This window comes from Caretta caretta, chromosome 14 (genome assembly GCF_965140235.1).
Source record: "Caretta caretta isolate rCarCar2 chromosome 14, rCarCar1.hap1, whole genome shotgun sequence".
NCBI classification, from domain to species: domain Eukaryota; kingdom Metazoa; phylum Chordata; order Testudines; family Cheloniidae; genus Caretta; species Caretta caretta.
In genome coordinates, this window is record NC_134219.1 from 18,782,213 (window position 1) to 18,804,464 (window position 22,252).

Here is a 22,252-nt window from a genome sequence, read left to right on the forward strand (position 1 = left end):
CCTTGATCTCCCAGCCTCCTTTGAGCTTGCTGAGCCAGGCAGAGGTTGGAGACAGCGTGTGGCTTCCGTGCTTTAGCCTCCCCCTTCAACCAGTGTGTTTGCTAATTACGACAGGCTGCAAACACAAGGCATTTCTCTCCGATGGGGCGTTAGGGAGGAAACAACAAGCAGGAAAACAAACAGAATCCAATTAGAAGCTAGAGTTTGGGGTTTATATATAGCGTGTCTTCCACACCCGAGTCAAGAGACCCTGGAGCACTTTGCAAGGCAACCAGATGGGTGCTGGCAGTGCAGCGACTCTGCGGACAAATAAAGCAGTCATTATGTGGCCAGCAAAAGCTCACACGCAGCTTTGGATGCTGGATCCCGTTGCACTGAGACAGGGGACTGTTAGCCAGGACATTGAGGTGACCCAGTACATATAGGTTCTTTAATTACCAACTTGGTGGCCACCACAGGGTGGGTAGCAAAAACCTTGGGATGAGACATGGAGAAATTCTATTAGCCGGTCCTCCTGTCTGGCTCTCTAGGTTTCCTAGCATGCTCATCACCATGACACCTGGGTGCCTGCCACAGAGGGTCTGAGTTCCTCCTTTCTTTCAGTTAAGGAGAGAATTATTTTCTAGCTCAGCTGGTGCTCATATGGGACGAGTCCATGGGTTACAGCCTGAGCTTTTCCAAGCTGTCTAGGTGGCTTGGATCCCCATTAAAATTAATGGGATTTGGGCATCTACATCATTTTGGGGAGAGGGGAGTCTGTAAACCCATGTCATTAGGGGCTGTACTGGCGTTGCATGGATTTTAGAGTCAGCACAAGAATCACCTGGTTGGGACAGCTTGCTTCAATCCCCTTCTCCCCCAGTGAGGCTCCCAAGAGTCCATCCCTTCTGACACTTTCATTATTCCTACTGTAGCAGCACCTATGGCCCCCAATCTGCCACCAGAGCCCCACTGCACTAGGTGCCAAACCAGCAAGTGACACAAAGTCCCTGGCACACAGAGCTGCCACTCTCCCTCTCTCCGTCTTCTTCCCGTAAAACACTAACCAGATTATATAGCTCCCACTCCTGCCCCAGCGCTCAGGCTGCTGGCAAGGGAAGTGTTGCATGCGAATGCACAGACTGCAGGCCCCTAGGTTGGGCTGCAATGGATTCAGCTAGTTACTTTATTTCTCAGACATCCATAGTACCTTGGAGACTGGAGCACCAGAAACGGGAGGAAATTCAACAGTGTGAAGCGCACTTAGGGTCTAATAAGAATTCCTGCTTTAAGCTGGGGGCCCACCAGTTGGAAGTGACAGGGGAGGAGAGAGACCTGGGTGTGTTGGTCGGTCGCAGGATGATGAGGAGGCACCAGTGTGATGAGGCTGAGAAAAAAGGCAAATGCGTTAGGCGAGGCATTTCCAGTAGAGAGAGAGAGAGAATTAATGTCATTGTACAAGGCACTGGTAAGACCTTTGTTGGAATACTGTGTACAGTCTGGTCATCCATGTTCAAGAAATATGAATTCCAACTGGAATGGGTGCAGAGAAGAGCTACTAGGAGATCAGGGGAACAGAGGGTCCATTTTATGAGAGGAGACTGGAAGAGCTTGGCTTGGCTGAGAGGGGATGTGATTGCTCTCCGTGAATACCTTGTGGGGTAATCACCAGAGAGGGTGAATAGCTATAAAGAACAATGTTGGACAAATTCAGGCTGGAAATTAGAAGGTTTCTAGCCATCACAGGAGTGAGGTTCTGGAGCAATCTTCCAATAGGAGTTGTGGGGGAAAACAATGTAATTAGTTTTAAGAGAGAAATGGGCACATTTATGAGTGGGACTGTCTGATGGGGTTGCTTGTGATGGTAGGGGGCAGGGCTTGGCAGCCCTGGGGGTCCCTTCCAGTTTATGTCTTATGTTCCTAAAATCTCATGCTTCAGGGCTTCAGCTGGTCACCTTGCAGGGGTCAGGAAGGGATTTCCCCCATTTTTGCTTTGTTGGTTTGTTCTCTCCTTCCTCTGAAGCATCAGAGATGGCCATGGGTGGAAACAGGACATTGAAACGGAGAGGGCCAGGGCTCTGAGGTGGCACTGAACATTTTCTCTCTCAGGTACTTGGCTGGCTGGTTCTTGCTCACATCTCAGGGTCTAACTGATCACCCTATGTGGGAATGGGAATTTTCCCCCAGGTCACACTAGCAGTGACCTTAGGGGGTTTTCACCCTCCTCTGCAGTCTGTGGGTGTGGGTCACTTGCTGGGATTTTCTGGGTATATTTCACTTAATCATTGTGGGGGCACAAATAGTCTAGTCTCTGTGGGGGCAGTGTTGCTTTGGTCTCATTTAGCATGCGGGTGCTAGGAGGTGTGGATGGCCTATGATGTTCAGGGGTCAGACTAGGTGAGCCAGTGGCCCCTTCTGGCCTTAAACTCTCTGACTAGTAGCCTGGGAGGCAGTGAAAGGACGGTGAGGGCAGGAGGCAAGGTGTTTGTAGATGAATGTGTTTGAGCCACACCATGTGCAATGGAAGATGTCTGGCTGTAGCAATACAGATTCAAGCATGGAGTGATCAGGTGCAACTTCCTTACACCAGGGCTGGGCCCATTAACGTCTGGACTGAATTTGGCCCACCAAGTCGTCACGTTAGATCAGCATCCACTGAGCATTTGTTCCATGAACCCCCTTCTCGCATGAATAATTTGGTGATGTGCAGGTTGGGGAGGCCCTTAATGGAATTCTACCACTCCTCTGAAAGGTGGATTCGGGACAATCATCCCCTCTCTGGATGTTGCTTAATCATGCCTGCCATAGATGACGTATCCCTTGGGCTCCTAAAAATGCTTCTGAAGACCAGATTGCACCAGGTGCCATGTATTTAAAATACAGGTATACGCTGAGAGAGGAGGAGAACCCCACCTAGGTCTTGACATTCACCCTGCCCCTTGTCCCTTCCAGGTATACAGGCTGAAAGCTACTCTGCCCTGTCAATAGCCTCAGGATGACAAACATCCCCAGCACATGGCTCTTTATAAACCTTTGTTTGCCAAGTGCTGTTACTTCCCTCCCTTTTTATTTTCAGGAGAAAGCATATTTGTTTGAAATAGGAAAACAAGTGTGTACATTTCCTCAGCTCTTAGCTACCCAGCCCTGAGATCACAGGCACCCCTGATCACAGGCTTATCGTTGGCTACTCGGGGGACATTTTAGTGGCAGCCTCTTGTTAAATATTAGCAGCCCATTGCTTCATGCCCCCAGGCCCGTATGGAACATTTATTTAATGCGCACACAAACCGGACTCGATTTCACTTCCCGCTGCTACCAGCATGTGTGTCTCTTTAAGAAGAGCTGCTGGCTAGAACTCTCTTCCACCCTGGCTGAGTCTCTGCCTGATTCCCTTCGAAGGGCAGGAAATCCCCAGCATATCCTCTCCAGCCTTTCTGCTCACACTTCAGAATTAACGTGCGGATGTCTTAATAGCTGCTGGCAACGCAGAATGAAAGGGGAGGCGGAACAACTAGACTCAGGACCTCGTGGGAGCTGGTTTCAATTCCTTAGCAGTGTGAACTCTACTAATTCATTTCTGCTCAGCTTCCCCTCCTCACACCCAGCCCTGAGAGCCAACTGGGGCTGTCTTCTCAGAACCACCCCATCTCCTCTACCCACCCAACCCAGCACCTTGCTCAAAAGGGCTGGGACACTTCCCCCCTCCCACCTCCAAGTGGCTGATGGGACAAGGCACGGTCCTGCATTTGATTGTACCTGGTCCTCTGCTGGATGAGGATCTTGCTACTGTGATCTGTGCTCTCATCACGTCCAGGTCAGGTCACTGCAATGGCTCTGACCTAAGATGGAGAACGAAGGCCACATGAGAGCTACTAACCTAACCTATGCAATGGGCATCACCCTACCTCTTACGCAAGGAAAGCAACTGATTGCACCCGGGCTCCATACACTGCATGGCTCCCAGTTCATTCTGAATACAATTCAAGGACCCAGCTCTATTATTAAAGGCCCTTCTTAATAAGCCAGGGCCTTGGCTTCCTTGGCAACTTTACTCCCTCCCTCTGCAACCCAGCAGATCAGCCGTGCCCAGATGGAACCTACGACTGTCCTAGGGAGCGGCGCTTGCCGCTTAGCTTTTGCCCTACAATAACAGTGTGGGTAGCCAGACACCTATGATAGGTGTTTTCTGAATGCAACACAGTCAGATGCCACTGTGGGTCAGATCCTCAGCTGGTGTGAATCCAAGTAGCTCCACTGAGGTCAACAGAGCTACCCTGACTTACAGCAGCTGAGGATCTAGCCTGGTGAGATCTTGGTTTCTCACTTCGTACAAGAACAGCTTTCTGGGGAAAGGACTTTCCTTCCCACACAGTGCATAGGGTACTCTCCTGAGAGGGGCGCTCCTGGGTGCCACCCCTCTCATCTTTTAGCCAGCACGGCCACTTCCAGCAGTTTGTCCCGGCAGGATGGATTTCACTGCTTCGTAGCACCGCATCATTCCAAGGACCATCATCGTGTTGCTAGGCAACACCACAAAGAAACTTCACCATGGGATAACATAGCAGGATGCCATTGCACTGGCCTAAGGGAGCCTCTGGGTCTCATCAGTGGTCTTTCAGGTCCTGCTAGCAGAAGAGACCCACCTGTTAAAATAGGAACTATGCTGCAAAAGCCTGGCTGGATTGGCAACACTACAGGGCTTGCTAAGAGTGGCAGAATCTTGAAGGCCTGGGCAGTTCTCAGATCATCAGGCCTGCTTTTAGGCACAAGAAATTCAACTGGAAAAATTCAGACCAGCAGGAGCTGATCCAAGACCCATGAGTCAGAGTTGTATTTTGCTACCTGATCCACCCCGGCACCCACAGGAATGATTTTCATGGTTCCCAGAATGCCATCCATACTCTTTAGTGCCTCACAGCCCAGCATCAACTGTCCACAGTAGCTGATCCCCTGCTTCCATGGCAGAGTAAACAGCAAAATCATCCAACCAGAACGATAAGGACACGAAGAAAGCGGCCATGTTCCCATCTCTTCTGCAGCCCTGCTTACAGAACAAATTTAGAGGTGGGTAAATGGGTGCTCTGTGCCTAAGATACAATTAGGGGTTTCGATAAACACTAGATGGTAGCCGGATGTTCCTGCCTTGGAGGCTCGCAGCATGCCTGTGGTGTGAAGCCAGCAAGATTTCTCCAAGCAAGCCAGAGTCCTGGAAACTGCCACTTATCCCCGACTGACGTCAAGACACAGGGCTGCCGAGGAGAGAAGAGAGAGCTCAGAGAGCCCATCAGCGGGTCTCACAACAACCAGCCCTTGAGAAAAGTTTGCAAACTGCCATTGTGGAGGTGAAAAGAAGTGGGAGAAATCAGTCACGGAAGAAAGACAAACTTGCAGCGCAGGGGATTCCTGACTAAACATAGCTACAGCACCGATCTCACTTAGACAATGGCACACTAGCCATTGAAGCCAGACAGCTCCTTCCTCGCACCTGATCCCCACTCTATGCTGCTGAATGCATTCCTGAGCTATATAGAAGAGGTGGGATCATGCTGTATGCCCCTCCCCACACGCACATGCAAACACACACATGCACACACACACACACACACACATCAATAGTGGAATAATCTCAGCAGTACCTGTCAACACCCTGGCAGGAAATATTTCCCCTCTTCTCCCCCAGACACAGGAGAAGCCGCCTGCAGCCTCACTCTCTGCTTAGCTCCTGTGCGTGTGAAGCAGTTTGCAGTGCTTTCAGGCAGGCTAAGTGCCTTCCACCACCGCCGCCCCCCATCAAGGTTGTTGTGTTCCTCACTGGATACATGTTGGTGCTGGGAAGGTTGATAATGAATGTGTGCATCTCTCTCTCTGGGTGCACTGTGTTCAGTTTAAGGGGGATTGTTTTGTTTTGCCTTTGCAATGGAACGAGACTAGCAAAGTAAACCAGACAAAGCTAAATTCCATTGTGACTTCCCCCCTTCTCTGCTCCCATCCCCCCGGCCTGTCCCTGCCGCAGCAGCTTGCCATACTCACTTGAAAGGGCTACGGCTTAAGGAGTTTACTCCAGAGGCTGGCTGGTGCTGAGACTATAAAGAACCTGATTGACAGCCTGTTCAAAGGCAACAGTATTTCAGTAATGCCTCGAGGCCCCAACCCAGATCAGGGCCCTGTTGCGCTGTACCAACACATAATAATGGAGACCCTGCCCCAAAGAGAGCACAGTCTAAACAACAAAGACAGTCAAAGGGTGCGTGAAAGGAAATAGCACTATCCACATTTCACAGATGGTGAATTGAAGCTTGTGATGGCAGGGGGCAGGGGGCAGCAACTCACTTCCAGTTAATATCATACGTTCCTAAAAGCTCATGCTTCAGGGTTTCAGCTGGCCACAGCAGAGGTCAGGAAGGGATTCCCACCTCCCCTCCTCCAATGTATTCTGTTGGTGTTTCTAAAATCTCCTTCCTCTGAAGGATGATGGATGGTCACAGCTGGAGATGGGACATTGGATGGGGTGGGTCAAGGCTCTGAGGTGGTGCTGAGTATTCTCTCTCTCTCTCTCTCAGGTGCTGGCTGGTTGTTGCTCACATGCTCTGGGTCTAACTGATCGCCATGGTTGGGGCTGGGAAGGCATTTTCCCCCGCAAGATTGGCAGTGACCTTGGGGGAGGGCAGGGTTTGCCTTCCTCTTCAGCGTGAAGGTACAGGTCATTTGCCAGGATTATCTGAGTACATCTCACTTGATCATGGCTGGGGCCTCTGACCGTGGTACAGCTCACTCCCTCCTGTTCTCTGCCTGTGGCACAGAACAGTTTAATCTCCCATGGGCTGTAACATTTTGGTCTCATTTCAGTTGTTAGGCTGAGTGTGCAGGTGCTGGGGGATGTTGGTGGCTTATGAAGTGGTCAAACTAGATGGTCTGGTGGCCCCTCCTGGTCTTAAACTCTGTGACCCTATCACACCAAACCCAGAATACCCCATAAATCAATAAACCTCAAATCTTCCTCAATATTTTATACCACCCCTCCCACCTGGACCACCCCATATACCTAACAAACCAAAATGACTCACGATATTGTGGTCCCAACCAGAGATACTGTAAAGAAAGTGCTGAGCACTTGCCTTCCACAAGAAGTCAGACCCCTTTAAGAGGTCTCAGGTTGGGCAGTCATAACCTGAGGTGTGGTATACTGAGGACTGTGTTGGAATTGCAAGCTATCACTTTAAGTGCGGGGGCTTTCCTGGTCCTACTTACAGGGTTTTGTAGCAAAGCACATGAGCACTGGCAGCAAAAGTTAGTCTGGAAAGAGCCAGGTCAAAGAAACGTGGTGTGAATTTTGCCTTGCTGCCCTTGGGAGCAGCCTGTTTTCTCTCTCTGTGTTTTGGGGGTTTTGTGTATTATCTAAATTCAAAAAAATAAAGTAGTGTTACATTGCAATCATCCAGCAGGAATCCTTTATGGTTTTACCTACCTTCGCTGTGTGAATGCTGTGAGTATAACACGAGGCACCCAAAATCACTAGCCACTTCTGAAACTCTTAGCCATGCACACATAAATCACTATAAACCTCACAATCCTGGACACCAGAACCCCCCGCACTGCCGCAAACCATCAGATATGTTGGTGGTGCCCACAGCCGCATGTACTTTACACATGGTGCGTACCATTAGCAGGGGGGAAAGTCAGCAGCATTGGACTCTCCCAACGGCAGCAGCGAGGAGCAGCAGCACTGGCCTCCCCGCACCCACCCACACAGGTTTGGCCCCACAGCTCGTCCGTCATAGTGGGGCCAAAAGTGAGTGAGTGGTGCTGTGACTTGGTGCACAGCTGCATCCAATTGATGCAGCTTCAGCCTTTGCTTTCTGTCCCCGCATCCTCCTCCGCCCAAACAGGAACACAAAGAGGACACATTTCAAATGCCAGCCTGGCACTAGTACCCAAGAGGAGCGAGTGACGCATGCACATGTGGGCACTCTTTGGCACAGGGCTGCACGCAGCTGGGGTAGCCCGCCTGGTGCATAAAACAAAAGGGAATAGAGACTGCCCCAGGAAATTCAAATGACCTCATCTAGGAACATGTTCAAGGCAACCAGGCTTCAACAACCAGCTGTTAACTCCTTTGCTGCTGTGTCAAAGTAAAGGTCAGAGGCCAGGCCTCAAAGCATGCGCTTCCATTAGTATCAGAGGCTCAGCCCCAAACCCTGCAGTACCCCTAAATCTAAGCTACTGTGTGTGACGAAGTGGGACTGTTCTTAATGTTTCCTCTGAATAGTGTGGGGGTGCCTCAGTTTCCCCTAGGCAGTTCTTAAGTATCTAGGGGGTGGGGTAAGGGTGTATGATCATTGCAGTGCCCTAGAGGGCAGGTGTGTGCAGGGGTCTGGACACAGAGAATGGCCGACACCCTGTTTCCTGGCAACTGATGGCCTGGGCCCTTCCCCCTGCAAGGTGAGAGCTGAAGGGTTGGAGAACAAAGGAATCAGGTGACCTCCTGGCCCGGGAAAGGAACAAAGCCCAGAGGAGGAGGGGCTGGAGGGGTTTTTCAGTTTGGGGCTGGCTGGGACATGGAGTGAAGTGCAGACGTGGTTGTCTGGCTCACTGCCCCCCAGAATGGACCCAGCTGAGGGGTCCCGTTCTCTGCACCTGCAAGCTCTGTTTTAGACCATGTTCCTGTCGTCTAATAAACCTTCTGTTTTACTGGCTGGCTGAGAGTCACGTCTGACTGCGAAGTTGGGGTGCAGGACCCTCTGGCTTCCCCAGGAGCACCGCCTGAGCGGACTCGCTGTGGGAAGCGCACGGAGAGGCAGAGGATGCTGAATGCTCCGAGGTCAGACCCAGGAAGGTGGAAGCTGTGTGAGCTGTGTGTCCTGAAGACAGGCTGCTCACAGAAAGGCGACTACCCCAGAGTCCTGACTGACTTCATGGGGAGCAGTTCCAGAGCATCGCCCAGGAACTCCGTGACAACTGGTGGCAGCGGTGGGATCTACTGCACCCCGTGGATGGCGCTTCCTGCAGTAAGTGACTGGGGAGCAGTAACACGAAGGGGGATTGCCGAGGACCAGGCCTGCTGAAGGCTCAGAGAGGAGCGGTTTCGGGGGGCGGTTAACCCCTGGGAGTGTGTGACCAGCGAGAAGTACTGTGCAGTAATGGGGTCCCCCTGGGGACTGCAGTGAGCAGTCTCAGGGGCGGAGGAGTCTGCAGCTCGACCCTGGCAAAGAGGTGGTGACCTTGAGAAGGGCTGGCACACTAGGGGTTCTCCCTGGAAACCGTGGGGAGCTGAGAACACACGGGCCTGTGAGTCCACAACAACTTGGGAGGAGCGGAGTGATGGCCTGTCACCGTCTCCTTAAGAAGGACATTGTAACCCTGTGCAGAAAGAGAGGGTTGAGCATTGGAAAGTTCACCAAAGCAGAGTTAATCGTGCAGCTGGAGGAGGATGACCGCTCTAAGGAACAGATTCCTGACCCCAACTGGGGCTATAGCAGGATCTGGGAGCAGCTGAAGCGGGAGCCAGGCATCGCCAAGACTCCTGTCCCCGACCAGACGAGGGTCTTCATGATCGGGTTCCCCATCGGGGGATCAAGACGGACGGGATTGCAGCTGAGTCTGAGAGAGCAAGAGGACCGTGGGAGACAGCGAGAGCCCGAGAAAGAGCTGCAGAAGCAGCAGCAGCATGAACTGGCGGTGGTGGGGCGGAGAGGCCTAGGGGACCTCCCCGGGGTGAGTGGGGATAGATCCCGGGGGGCCAGTTCCGCAGGGAACCTCGAGACTAAATTGCTGCCCCTGGTTAAGGAGGGGGGGGGTGTGGATGCCCACCTCACTGCCTTTGAGCAGGCTGGCGATTTGAACCAAGGGGACCCTGCGGAAAAGCCCCGGTGTCTAGCTCCCTTGCTGGGTCCCAAGGCCATAGACTCCGTCAGCCAGGTGGTTGGGGATGTGGACAGGCTCCCACTCCTGACCCCAACCTATATGTCTGTGTGGAGTTTCCTGGGGCCAGGCCCCCCGGACCTCCAGTGGGAGTAGAAGGTGATGGTCAATGGGGAGACATTCTTGGGGTGGCCAAAGGGCATGGGCTGCATAAACCTTCCCACATGCGGCCTGCGAGTGCTATCGACCACCCCTGATCTAAGGGAGGGCGTGAAACTGGAAGGGCCTGGTGTAACTCCTACCAAGGAATGGGAGAGATGCTGGGGCATCCATGGGAACGTTGGTGGCTTCAAACTTCCCCAGGTCACCGGCTAAAGTGACCCCGCTCAGTTCGATCTCGAAGGGGGGAGAGATGTGACGAAGTGGGACTGTTCTTAATGTTTCCTCTGAATAGTGTGGGGGTGCCTCAGTTTCCCCTAGGCAGTTCTTAAGTATCTAGGGGGTGGGGTAAGGGTGTATGATCATTGCAGTGCCCTAGAGGGCAGGTGTGTGCAGGGGTCTGGACACAGAGAATGGCCGACACCCTGTTTCCTGGCAACTGATGGCCTGGGCCCTTCCCCCTGCAAGGTGAGAGCTGAAGGGTTGGAGAACAAAGGAATCAGGTGACCTCCTGGCCCGGGAAAGGAACAAAGCCCAGAGGAGGAGGGGCTGGAGGGGTTTTTCAGTTTGGGGCTGGCTGGGACATGGAGTGAAGTGCAGACGTGGTTGTCTGGCTCACTGCCCCCCAGAATGGACCCAGCTGAGGGGTCCCGTTCTCTGCACCTGCAAGCTCTGTTTTAGACCATGTTCCTGTCGTCTAATAAACCTTCTGTTTTACTGGCTGGCTGAGAGTCACGTCTGACTGCGAAGTTGGGGTGCAGGACCCTCTGGCTTCCCCAGGAGCACCGCCTGAGCGGACTCGCTGTGGGAAGCGCACGGAGAGGCAGAGGATGCTGAATGCTCCGAGGTCAGACCCAGGAAGGTGGAAGCTGTGTGAGCTGTGTGTCCTGAAGACAGGCTGCTCACAGAAAGGCGACTACCCCAGAGTCCTGACTGACTTCATGGGGAGCAGTTCCAGAGCATCGCCCAGGAACTCCGTGACACTGTGCTTTGAACCATTATAGCCGAATGCTTAGAAGGGCAGTTTTCAGCAAGCCACTGCCACTCCAGTGGAGAGTCATTCAGCTCGATAGAGCACCCTACGTTTTTGCATCCTTCGGGTCTCTTGGGTCTGCTAAAAAGAACTGGAAATCTCCTGGCAGCAAAGTCTCTCAGGAGGCATTTGGATCATTTCTGCTTCTGGTGAGACTGGAAATATTACAGTTATAGCCTTGATCACCTGATGTTGGAAGTGGCCTGCGAAAATGACTCAACCAAAGTTAAAAGTTGGGGTCATCTGACGCTCTGGACAAATGTATAGGTCGGGTTTTGTTAACTGTGTTGTCTCACCTGTCTCCTAACTCCAACTCATCTCTGATGTTAACCCTTTCACTGCTTCTAGGCATAAAGAGAGTGACGATGGTCCTATGAGGGAGGCAGGACCCTGAGCTTCATGAGCCCTGGACACTAGTCCCCACTCTGCCATGAACTCTCTACATGGCCTTGGGGAATTCGCTTAAGCCTCATCTTTCAAAAGTGTGCACTCGTTTTGGGTTGCCTCCATTTTTGGTTGCCCGACTGGAAACAGTGAAGGTATAAACACCCACAGCTCCATTCGCTCAGCCCCTCTGACCAGCAGGCCATACATGGTTCCATTTCAACATTAAGGCATCCCAGATTCACAGACCCTGTAAAACGTGTTGGCCTCAGCATCCCCATCTGTACAATGAATCCTTTCCTGTGGGTTCCCTCACAGTGATGCTGCCATGAGATTTCCAGTTCTTTTTAGCAGACCCAAGAGACTTGAAGGATACAGAAACGTAGGGTGCTCTATTGAGCTGAATGACTCTCCATTGGAGTGGCAGTGGCTTGCTGAAAACTACCCTTCGAAGCATTCAGCTATAACGGTTCAAACCACAGTATCACAGAATTTAGGACGGGGGTATTCATTGCTTAGTGTCATGCCATTGGCTTCAAAGGCGTTACACCGAGAAGGAATTTGCTCCCATACTTGTAGTGCATTTTGAGACCCTGAGTGGAAGGTGTAACAGAAATGCCAGGTGTTGTTACTCTTCCACCATGTCTCAACCTCCAGTTGGAGCAGTCACACTTCCTGAAGCAATGGGAAGTGAGGCCTGATCTGCTCTCAAAGAGTTTGCTGGCAAACCTTGCTAGTGTAGACAGTTTATACCAGCAAAATGTCCTTTTATCAGTATAGCTTATACCAGTTCCCCTAAGCAAGACAATGATACCAGCAGAAGGATCTTGCCACTATAACAGCAGCTACACTTGGGCTTTTGCTAGGACGGCCATGTCAGCAAAACACTAAAATAAAGAAATAAAAATCCCTTCCCCAACTGCTCTAGCTATGGCAGCAAAGCTCCCAGTGCAGCCCAGGCCTGAGGATGGCGAGGCTGCACGGCAGATGCACTGGAAAGAATGTCACCCAACGAGACACCTTGATGAAGCTGGTGAACCACGTTCTACAGACAAGCGCTGGATATTTGTTGTGCTGACCTGGCTTCCCTCGCAAAAGTCCAAGTGTAGCTGCTGTTACAGTGGCAAGGTCCTCCTGCTGGTATCATTGTCTTGTTTAGGGGAACTGGTATAAGCTATACCGATAAATGGACATTTTACTGGTAGGGAATCACGGTTAAAGCTTTAAATTTGCAGATAAAACATTTTCTCCCTACTCCATCTATAACTCCAGTCCTCTTGCTACGTAGAGACGTGAGATAAGAGCAGTACCTCTGGTAAGGAGTTGCCATGCCTGGGAAATACTGTCAACTGGCACCTACTTCAGCGAAGGCTGATGAAAAATCTCTCCTCCTCTGACCTTTGATTCTTAGGAAACATGAAAAATCTTAATGGTGGGGAAAAGGATTGAATTGTTCTACAATTTCATTCACTAAGGATTCCCCTGGAACTTGAATATTTTTAAAAATGTCTCTGAGCTTAGGGATGGATTTCGCTGCCTAGGGCAGTGGCTTTATAGCACTAACTGGGGATAGGAGCGGTGAACCCCCGCGACAACATTCAGTCCTGACCTGCCTTAACATCTCCTGTGCCTCCACTCCTGCGTCCCTTTCACAGCTGTGTCAATGCCACACTTTGTGGTGAAGGGGATTTTACAGTGTCTGCTCAGACTTTGATAGAGAACATCAACCTTTCATTTTGTCACCAGCATCAGTCTCATGAGGTCCTTGAATTAAGTTCTCTGGAGGCCCCTACTCATAAGATTCCATCCCACACTCCCTCACCTCTGATCGCTCTTTCGGTCCCTTTGTCCCTTGACCTCCTCAGGGTAAGAGGAGAACGAAGGGCACAAGTGACTCCAAGAGTAACAGGACTGGGGCATGGTGCTTCTCGCCTTGTGTCCGGTAGGATCATTTTGAGAATAAAAGACAAACCTTTCGGATGAAGGTTTTCATGCTGTCAGTGAGTGCCCTTTGTAATGCAACCCAGATAGCTGGGCCTGAGCTTTGTGCGTCTCTAAATTATGCATTGCGCTTCCAGGCAGCCTCAAGATAAACTGCAGTCGGGCTTCAGCCAAGTGCTGATGATGCAAAACTAGGGACGTTGCTAGCGCTCTGCCTCTTGTGGATAGACTCACGGTGCCTCCCCTGGATTGCAGCTGGCTCTGGTGCAACGCCTCTCTATTGGTCTGGCTGGCTGAAAATGAATTAGCCATGCAGCAAGATAGAGAACAAAACATGGGAAACATGAGGCACCTCTTCCTCTCTTACCCGGGTGGGAGTTCTGACAAACAAATCACCTGATCCAGAAACAGATCTAGTAAAGGAATAATTTCCCTGCATCAGATTTAAAGGCCATCTCCTCATTAGGGCTTGCCTGCGCCCCAAAAGTATACTGCTTTACCTGCACCCCAATCTGCATGCTGCACCAGCGCCCCCCAGAGATGTTCTTTCCTCTGGACAAAAGCCAGAGAGTAGCCCGGAAGGAAACCAAAGTACAGAGAGCAGCTGGCATCCCAAGATGCAGATTCTCTCCACTCAGGTGCTTTGGGGCTATTCACGGACCTGCCAGGTAATATACACTCTCTCCTGGCTGGCATGTGTCAGCAAATATTTTCACTCACTAGTATTCCTCAGGGCTGAATCTGAAGAAGGTTCAGTGGGGGAAGCCCTGCTGCCTCAGGAAACACATTTCCATGCTGCAGAAATGATAGCCAAGGCTACCAAAGACATGCCGAGTTGGCATGTTAGGTTGGGAGCTAGAGTTTGCCATGGAAGTTCTGATTTAGGGCTTCTGCTCTTCTCTCTCCTCCCGCCCAGCCTCCACTCATCCTAAAGAGGAGTCGCCTGTTTCCAATTGCGTGTTTAATACAGACCCCAAACCTCCCACATTGCTCAGCCTGATGGACTGTATTCCCTTGTTTAATTGTCGGGTGACATTGCCAAACCCAGACATTTGTATGTCCAAGGGACTCTCAGCAGGGGCCCCTCCGCAGGGGCCCCTCCAACTCTTGAGGAGCAGCCACTTCTTGCTGTGCAGTGCTGCTGACCGTGGTTACTGAGCATTGAAACTTGTTAATCATCCTTCCTGGGCTGGGCAGGCAAAAGAGGTTGTAAATTCCCAAGTGACGCTGAATCTGGAATTTGAGGGGTGGGGAATCGGAGCAAGTGACCATACAGGAGGGCCACCTAGGTGGGTGTGGGGGAGAGGGCTAATAACAATCCCTCATTTGTCCCTGTTCCACCTCTGAATAGGCTTCGCTAGGTCCAGCTCTGTAGCGTCAGTGATCAGACCTTAGTCAATCCCCATACACAGGCTGCAATGGCACCTGTAGCCAGGGTCTGCATATGGCCCCCTGACCAAGGTCTCTGAGTGCCTCAAACAAATGTGTCTATGTATTTACCCTCATGACCCCCCTGTGAGGCAGGGCAGTGCTGTTATCCCCAGGGTACAGATGGGGAACTGAGACAAGTCACTTGCTCAAGGTCACACAGGAAGTGTGTGGCAGAGCCAGGAATTGAACCCAGGTCTCTCCTAAGTCCCCCGGTAGCACCCTAGTCACTGGGCCTCCCTTGTGTCTAGGGGGTGTCCTGGAACTGGAGATGCTAGCCTACTTGTAGATGACTGGCAATGGCAAAAGGGCACTGGCACAGGGAGGATAGAAGCTGAGAAAGGGGTCACAGGACCAGATTTCCAAGACGGCTCTGGGTCAGATCTGCAAGGGCTCAGCCCCCAGCAGCCCCCATTGCTTATGGCCAGAACTCTTGAAAATCTGGCCCGCAGAATGCAATGGCTGTGGAAAGGCACCTTGGGGTGGCGAAGAGCCCCACGCCATCCCTGACTGAGCAGCAGTTACAGGGGAAACACCACAATCGTCCCAGTTATAAGTGCTCCAAGGTGCAGGGCAAGCGAGCAGAGAGAGGAAATTTGGCCCTGAAATGAGGGGAAATGGAGCTGCAGTTATATGGAGCTGTAAATATTTACTACAGTATAAATCAAAGCACTGAACTGCTTGTTAAGATTCTCAACATGAAAAAGTTTATTAAAATTAAGAAGGGCTCACACCAGAAAAACAGGAGATTATATAAGTAGAGTCTGAAGAAACCAGACTAATTCTGTGTCTTTCAATTTAGCGTCTCTGCACTCCAGTTACCCTAGAACTTCTACCTAGTCCCCTTTCTGTCTTTGGATATAGCTGGATGAGGACATACCACACCAGAAGTCAAGACAGCATCTTTGTGTTTGCATATGAAATGAACTAAAGTGCACTAGATACTAAGACCTGACTACGGACTATTTCACTGGTGGCCAAGAATTTGAAGCCAGTTTTCCTAAGGTGATGGTTTAGTGCATCACCTATCATCCAGACTGGTGTCACTTCCCATCCCCAAATTTGCTGGAGAATCAGAGTTTTTAAGAGGGATCTTCAGGGCTTTGCAGCCTTGTGACGTTGGATTATGACAGTGTGCTATTATGATCATGTCTTTGCATCAAGATACCACAACATTATGAGAATGCAACATCATCACCCATAGAGTCATCCTCAGGGCAGGAAGAGGCAAACATTATGACATGGTACAATACCACAGCATCAGCAGCTGCATATTCTTTCTGAAGCCATCCTTCAATCTACCCTTTGGGGACAACCATAACCTGAACACTCAGCTGTGGCCTTTGAATGGTCACTTGACCCAGTATCTGCCAAGGACCAAATTTGAACCAAGGCCCTGATCCAGCGAAGCACTTATGCATCTACTTAAACTTCCAGCACATTTTCTGTAGCTAAGTCACTGCTCCAGGAAATCATTGTTAGGATAACTTTCGCCTCCCTCTGTGCACTGGGAAGAGCAGCAAGAACCTGCCACAAGAAGATCTGAGATCTCAGACAACACATCCAGGGAACGAGGACTGGGAAGCGGTACAAATGGCCAAGAAAGCAAGTAAAAAGGGAGAGAGACTGTGAACGTAAGACTATCCAAGGAGAGGTGTAGCAAGGTATCAAAGGAGAGTGTGGGAGTTCTCCAGGGGATCTGTTGATTGAAAAGTGATAAGCATTCCTAAAATAATAATTTAAAATTAGATAAATTCTGCAGCATTCCGGAGAGAAAGAGGAGTAGGGCGGGTAAGAGATGCCAGCAGCCATCCATATATCTCCTGGGGAGGCAGAATAAATATGAAAGTTACCATCACACCAAAAGTGGTAACGAAAAGAGAAGAACGTTTGCAATGGGCAAAGCCCCAGAGGCAGCTGGAGCCTCCCAGAATTCTGAGGGAACCTCTCACAGCCCCTTGGGATATAGGGCAGCACAGACAGAGCATAGGGATGATAACACAGGGGCCAGCAGGCTCCAGAGATAAGATCCCACCAAGGGAAAGCACTGAAGCTCGTTCTGTTAGAAGCTTCTTGTTGGTTAATTCAGCCCTGAAGACCGAAGCCCTTTCTTCCTTCAGAGAAGGAGTGTGGGGTGGGTCATGGCAAAGCCGGCATTACCTCTAGCGTGGCAACTCTGCCGCACAGGGATCTGCTTCCGGGGGCCCAGTTCTGCAAGGTGCTCAGTGCTCCACTCATAGCAGGCCAGATCTTGCCCTTCTGAAGACAATAGCAAAATGTCCTTAACATCAGTAGGTGCGAGATTGGTCTTCGCAGTTTCAGTGGGAGCCAAAGGCACTTTCCAGGACTGCTGCCTGGCTAAAAGGTTAGTTCCATCTCCATGACCCAGTCAGTCCTGGGCCCCACCATACGGAGGCACCAAAGTAGGGGTGCCAATATTTATTCTATTGTGGTAGTGGTCAGAGGCCCCGATCAGACCAGAGCCCCAGTGTGCTCAGTGCTGTGCAGGCAGTGGATCCCTGCCCAGAATACCTTACACACTAAGGAGACAAGCATCAGGCAGAGACAGGGGAGAGAAGAAGTCTATCAGATAGATAGAAGTGTTCCACACACCTACTGTTTTCCCTGTGCTTTGCATTGCATAAAGTTATATCCACTTCCTCCCAGCTGCCCCTCTGCCACATCATCACAGGCTGGGTTATTTCTTGTAGGCCTCGCCGCGGAAGCAAGGTAGTTTGTAATGTTGTGCTGAAAACCTCTCTTCTGGGAGCTAGATACCTGTCGCACCCAGAGAGCTGAACTAAGGCCAGCAAGGACAAAGGAAACTAGAGACCTTTAACGGAGATTCCAGCAGTAGGGCCCAGCAAGTGGGATAGATCGAGATCTAAAGAGAGTTACAGTGAACTGATAACCAGGATTTGTGGATTCTCTAAGGGCTTGAGTCAAAGCCCACCTCAGCCAATGGAAAGACTCTCATTGACTTCAGGGGGCTTTGGAACAGACCCCAGAGGGACAGCATGTGTAGTAAGGGGGAGGGAATGTTTTCAGGAAGTACCATGTCAGCCTATGAAAAATTCCCCAGGGGGCAAGGAAGATGGGAATATCAGAGTTGCATTGGCAGTCAGTGGGAAACTCCTCACATCCCCATGCTCCCATACGTCCCCACAGGGACCCATCCCATTTCAGTCATTTTCTCGTCAAGTTCAGCATGTGCTGTGCTCTTTCAAAGGAGTCGGGGCTTATTTTAAAACTGTCACTTTATATAAATCATCTGTGATTAACATCCAGGTGAGGAGACAGACTATAAATATAGAGTCTACACGGATGGACGCCAAATATCCCAGTCCTGCTTTTATAGCACATTGTCCATGGTCAAGCCAAAGAGTGTTACAAACAAACTGAGTGAGAAAATAAAATTCTGACAAGCTTGTTACACTAATAATTCCGTTGCACCCAAATGACGTTCCTTCACCAAGACCCGGCAGCACGAGAGGTTTGAAAATGTATTTTCGCTAGGCATACACCCCCATCATTTTTTTCTATTGTATTTTAACTTTTGGTGCACGGAAAAATAGGGTTTTTTTTAGCAGGTCTGTCCCTTAAAAATGGTATTTGCATAAGTTGTTTCTACTGCCCTATGGTGTTCCCCAGAGGAAACAGAACAAAGATTTGTCTTGTGGCTTCTTGCAATAGGTGATTTCTCTACATACACAGCCTAATTGTGCCCAGCCCTGCAGGGGTGCATGCAAGGGGATGAAGAAAGTACAGGGAGCCTCCTCACACTTTTGTGCCCAACCCCTGTGCAAAGGCACAGTGGCAATGATTGTGCTGTCCTAAGTGCTACCATCTCATTGCTAGTTCCTAAAACAGCACATGCCATAGCTACCCCCATCCCAGCAGAGAGGGAAGAGAACAGCTGTGGCAATCGAAAGGGAAGGGAATTGAAGGGCTATAAAAGGAGCTTTGGGACCATGATTTCATCTCAGCCTCTGGTGGAGGACCAGTCCTGGTGCGGGAAAACCCATGTTCAGATGCCGAGAGACTAATAAAGGAGTTGCCAAACCAAACAAACATTCCAGGCTGACCCCACTGGCTTCATATTTCTCTTGATTATTTCACAAAGGAAAAAAAAATCTGTTTTTCAAGTGACAAAGTATAAGCAATGGTCTGTTAGAGCTGGAAATGGGTGTCCACAGACTGGCTGTTCAGTCCAATTGCCAGGCAGAGAGAAGGTTCCCAAGGAGAGTCACAGCACTATGAGCTCTGGCTGCAAGCACCTGGTACTGCTTAAAAAACCAACTAAGCCAGAGTCTCTTTGAAAATGAGCATTCAAGCTCGAAGAGCAGCCCTGTGACTATAAATGTCGCCAGCGAATACTTGTGGAAATGGATTTATGGAGGCTAGCAGCTGCCAGCTCTCTCTCTCTCTATTCCTCAGCATCTCCTCCAGAAAGAGCTTCCAAACTGGGAACGCAGCTGCTAGGGAAAGGCCTAGAAGCAAGTTCCATGCCAGATCGATTGGCAAAACACTCCCTGGATTACACAGCCCAGTCAAGAGCACCAGACCCCAGCGCTCATGTCCCCAGTGATCCTTTCACAGGCCCGCCATCTGGAAGACCACATGGGTGTTTTAAATGGAGGAATTTCAGTGTAGCCATTAGGGAAAGGTGACCATCCAACTCCACTCACCTTGGCCAGCTGGCTCCAGCTCACCTCTCTGCAGCTCTTTTAAATTGTGTAGTGACAGTGCAAGAGGAAGCCACCCCGCTGCAGGAGATCAGAGCTCACACTCACATGGGGCGTGTGGGTGTGAAGGATTCCGTTCACACTAAGGGAATGAAACCCACAAGTATTCTCCCTTTCCCCCCAAGTGACTGACCCAAGATGGCTACTGCTTGTTGTGACTCTGTGCAGAGGAGCCAGGTACAAAGCCGGATTCTTCATCGGTGGAGACCCCACAGCCTCCTGCAGGTACATTGCACTATGACCCTGATGTAAAGCAACGTTCAAGAAACAGACTGGATCTGGGTTCCCACTGCCATCTCCCGGTAGCCATCTGGACAGCTTCATCCATTGCTCTACTTGCATTAGCAGCAAGCAGTGCAGCAGGCAGGCGGAGCTGTAGAACTAAGATACCTGTCACAGATGCTGAGTGGCCAGTGTGAAGCACTGGGGCTGTAGAGTTTTATGTGCAAGCAGCTTGGGCCTGGCTGGGTTCCTGAGCCCCCTGGTGCCACACTGAGCTAAAACTGAAACTTGACCCTTGTTCTCCAGCCCCACTCCTCATACTCCCGCTGCGACTGGGGGGTGGGGGTGGGGTTGTTCAGGAGAAGCTGTGCCCACACTCCCCAGCACAGCAGTGGTTGGAGCAAGAAGTCATTTCCCAGCTTGCAAACAAAAGGCCACTTCATTTGACATGGGGCTTGTTTTCCTGGGGAAATGCCATTGCAGTGGCGGTGCGGTCCAGCTCATGGGGCAGCAGACTGGCTTTGAGCAGATCTCGATTCCAAACCTGCCTCTGCCACTGAGTGAACTTGGGCAAGGCACTGCCCCTCTCTGAGCCTGTTTCTCATCCCTCCCGTCATCTGTCTTGTCTAGTCCCATGGAGCAGACAAAGTCTGTTACCCTGGGTTTGTACAGTGCCTTTAACCATGAAGCCCTGAACTTGGCTGGCACACCTGGGCATTAAACAGTAGTAAGTGAGGAGCTGCCAGCAGGGATCTTGCTGGAAAAGGGACAGCATTTGACAAATAGTGGCACAGTTTTGAATCTCCTTTCCTTCTAGCTGTAAAAAAGCTATTGCAATAGATAGAAAAGGGAGCTTTAGGGACAAGTTTCCAGCCAGTCTTTAATAAGGCACCAACAGCATTTGCAGGAGCATTTATCTGCAAGCATAAAATCCTGGATGGGAACAGGGAATAAAAGTGTTACCCATAATCCTGTGAGTTCCCCGTGCATGGAACTCCTATAGACACCAATGGGAGTTCTCATGAGACAAACTTCAGCCACGTCACTACAGGAGGAAGTGCCATCTTTTAGAGCCGGGGCTTCTGGGTATGGAAGCAACTGCACAAAGGTTCCATGATAGCATGACCAGACAGCAAATGTGAAAAATTGGAATGGGGGTGGGGGGTAATAGGCGCCTATATAAGAAGAAGCCCCGAGTATCGGGACTGTCCCTGTAAAATCGGGACAGCTGGTCACCCTGTTCCACGAGTTACAGCCCCGCCAGCCACTGGAATAGGAGAAGCTGGGGGTACTTGTCAAAGGGCCAGTGTCTTGGGAGGACCTGTAGGCAGGGTACATTTGGATTTCAACCATCACTTTAGTCACTAGGATCCCTTAAGCAAGATTGGCCCTAGGTGAATTGTTGGCCTAAACACAGCACCTCTGTCCCTTCCAACCCTGTCCCAGCCAGAACCCTTCCTTTATACCTCTGACCTTCACTCTCCATCCAGTTTTCTTTTTGGTCCCCCTGTAATCAGTTTTCCAGGCTTTGGGACCCAGCTGGGCCTTTCGTTCTAGTGGGCTTCGGCCCCCCCCACCTCTGCCAGGATCAAATAGGCCCAGCCCTGCCCCAGAATCCTTTGCACTGGCTGCAGTGAGCATCTTCATATTGGGGACTTCTGCAACATCCCCCATACTAGGCGATTCCCTTCTGCTCTTCCAGCCAGATTCCACTGATCTCCTGCTGAGACCTCGCTAAGAGGGACATTTGGGACTCCTGTGCTAACATGGTGCTATTTCAGATGTGGCCTCCTAGCTAAGCTCAGCCCTCCAGGGACCACTGCAACCTAGGCAGCCCTCAGGCCGGGTGTAAGCTACAGCAGGGTTCAAGCTGGCTCCAGGCAGTCCCAGGTCAGACTAGATCTAATGGTTCTTTTTGGCCTCAAAAATCTCTGAGTCTATAACTGCCTGTCTCTCCTATGCCTAAAGTTGGTGCTGCCCTCAAGCATTTTCCCTATTGCCCCATAATTCCCTCACCAGTCTGGGCTGAATTCACACAGTTAATCTCAGCAGGACTCCAAAGCTCACCACATACGATACAGACAGGGCTGCAGAGCAAGTGTGGCTCAAATGCCGAAAGCCTCCGAAGGGAGACAAGAGAGCCGTGCAGTAATGAGTCTGGGAGACACCTGTTTAAAGAGAGAAACCCTCCCACTGACTTCATCCTGAATGGGGGAAACCGCTTAAATCATGTCAAGCTGCAATTAAGAATGTCATTTTAAGGACAAGCACACATTATTCGTAAATCTCCATGTGCAATAAAAGATAATGGCTTAGGAAAGTGAGAGAAAGCCATTAATTACCAGAACTGTAATTCAACCTCAGGGCACTCTCACTTTCTGCTCACTGGTGTCGGACCCTTGACTTGATGTGCGGATCCATCATACAACAGGTAATTCACCTCTAATTCTATAGTGCAGAATATGTAGGGTACGGAAGCCTCTCTCTGTGTTTGTTAGCAGCT

The 22,252-nt window shown here is 50.6% G+C and overlaps 1 protein-coding gene across 2 annotated transcripts in view; it reads right to left on the reverse strand.

Moving 5' to 3' along the window:
* Window positions 1-22,252, reverse strand: part of SEPTIN9 (septin 9) — a 262,067-nt gene that overhangs the window by 201,614 nt on the left and 38,201 nt on the right. The window contains exon 1 of one of the 2 annotated variants that reach the window (XM_048817771.2): window positions 3,736-3,799. The exons of the other annotated variant lie outside the window; for it this stretch is intronic. Within the exon in view, the coding sequence (XP_048673728.1) occupies window positions 3,736-3,784 (49 nt within the window). The 5' untranslated portion in view covers window positions 3,785-3,799. Of the gene's footprint in view, window positions 1-3,735; window positions 3,800-22,252 lie in introns of those variants that run through there. 2 annotated transcript variants of the gene reach the window in all.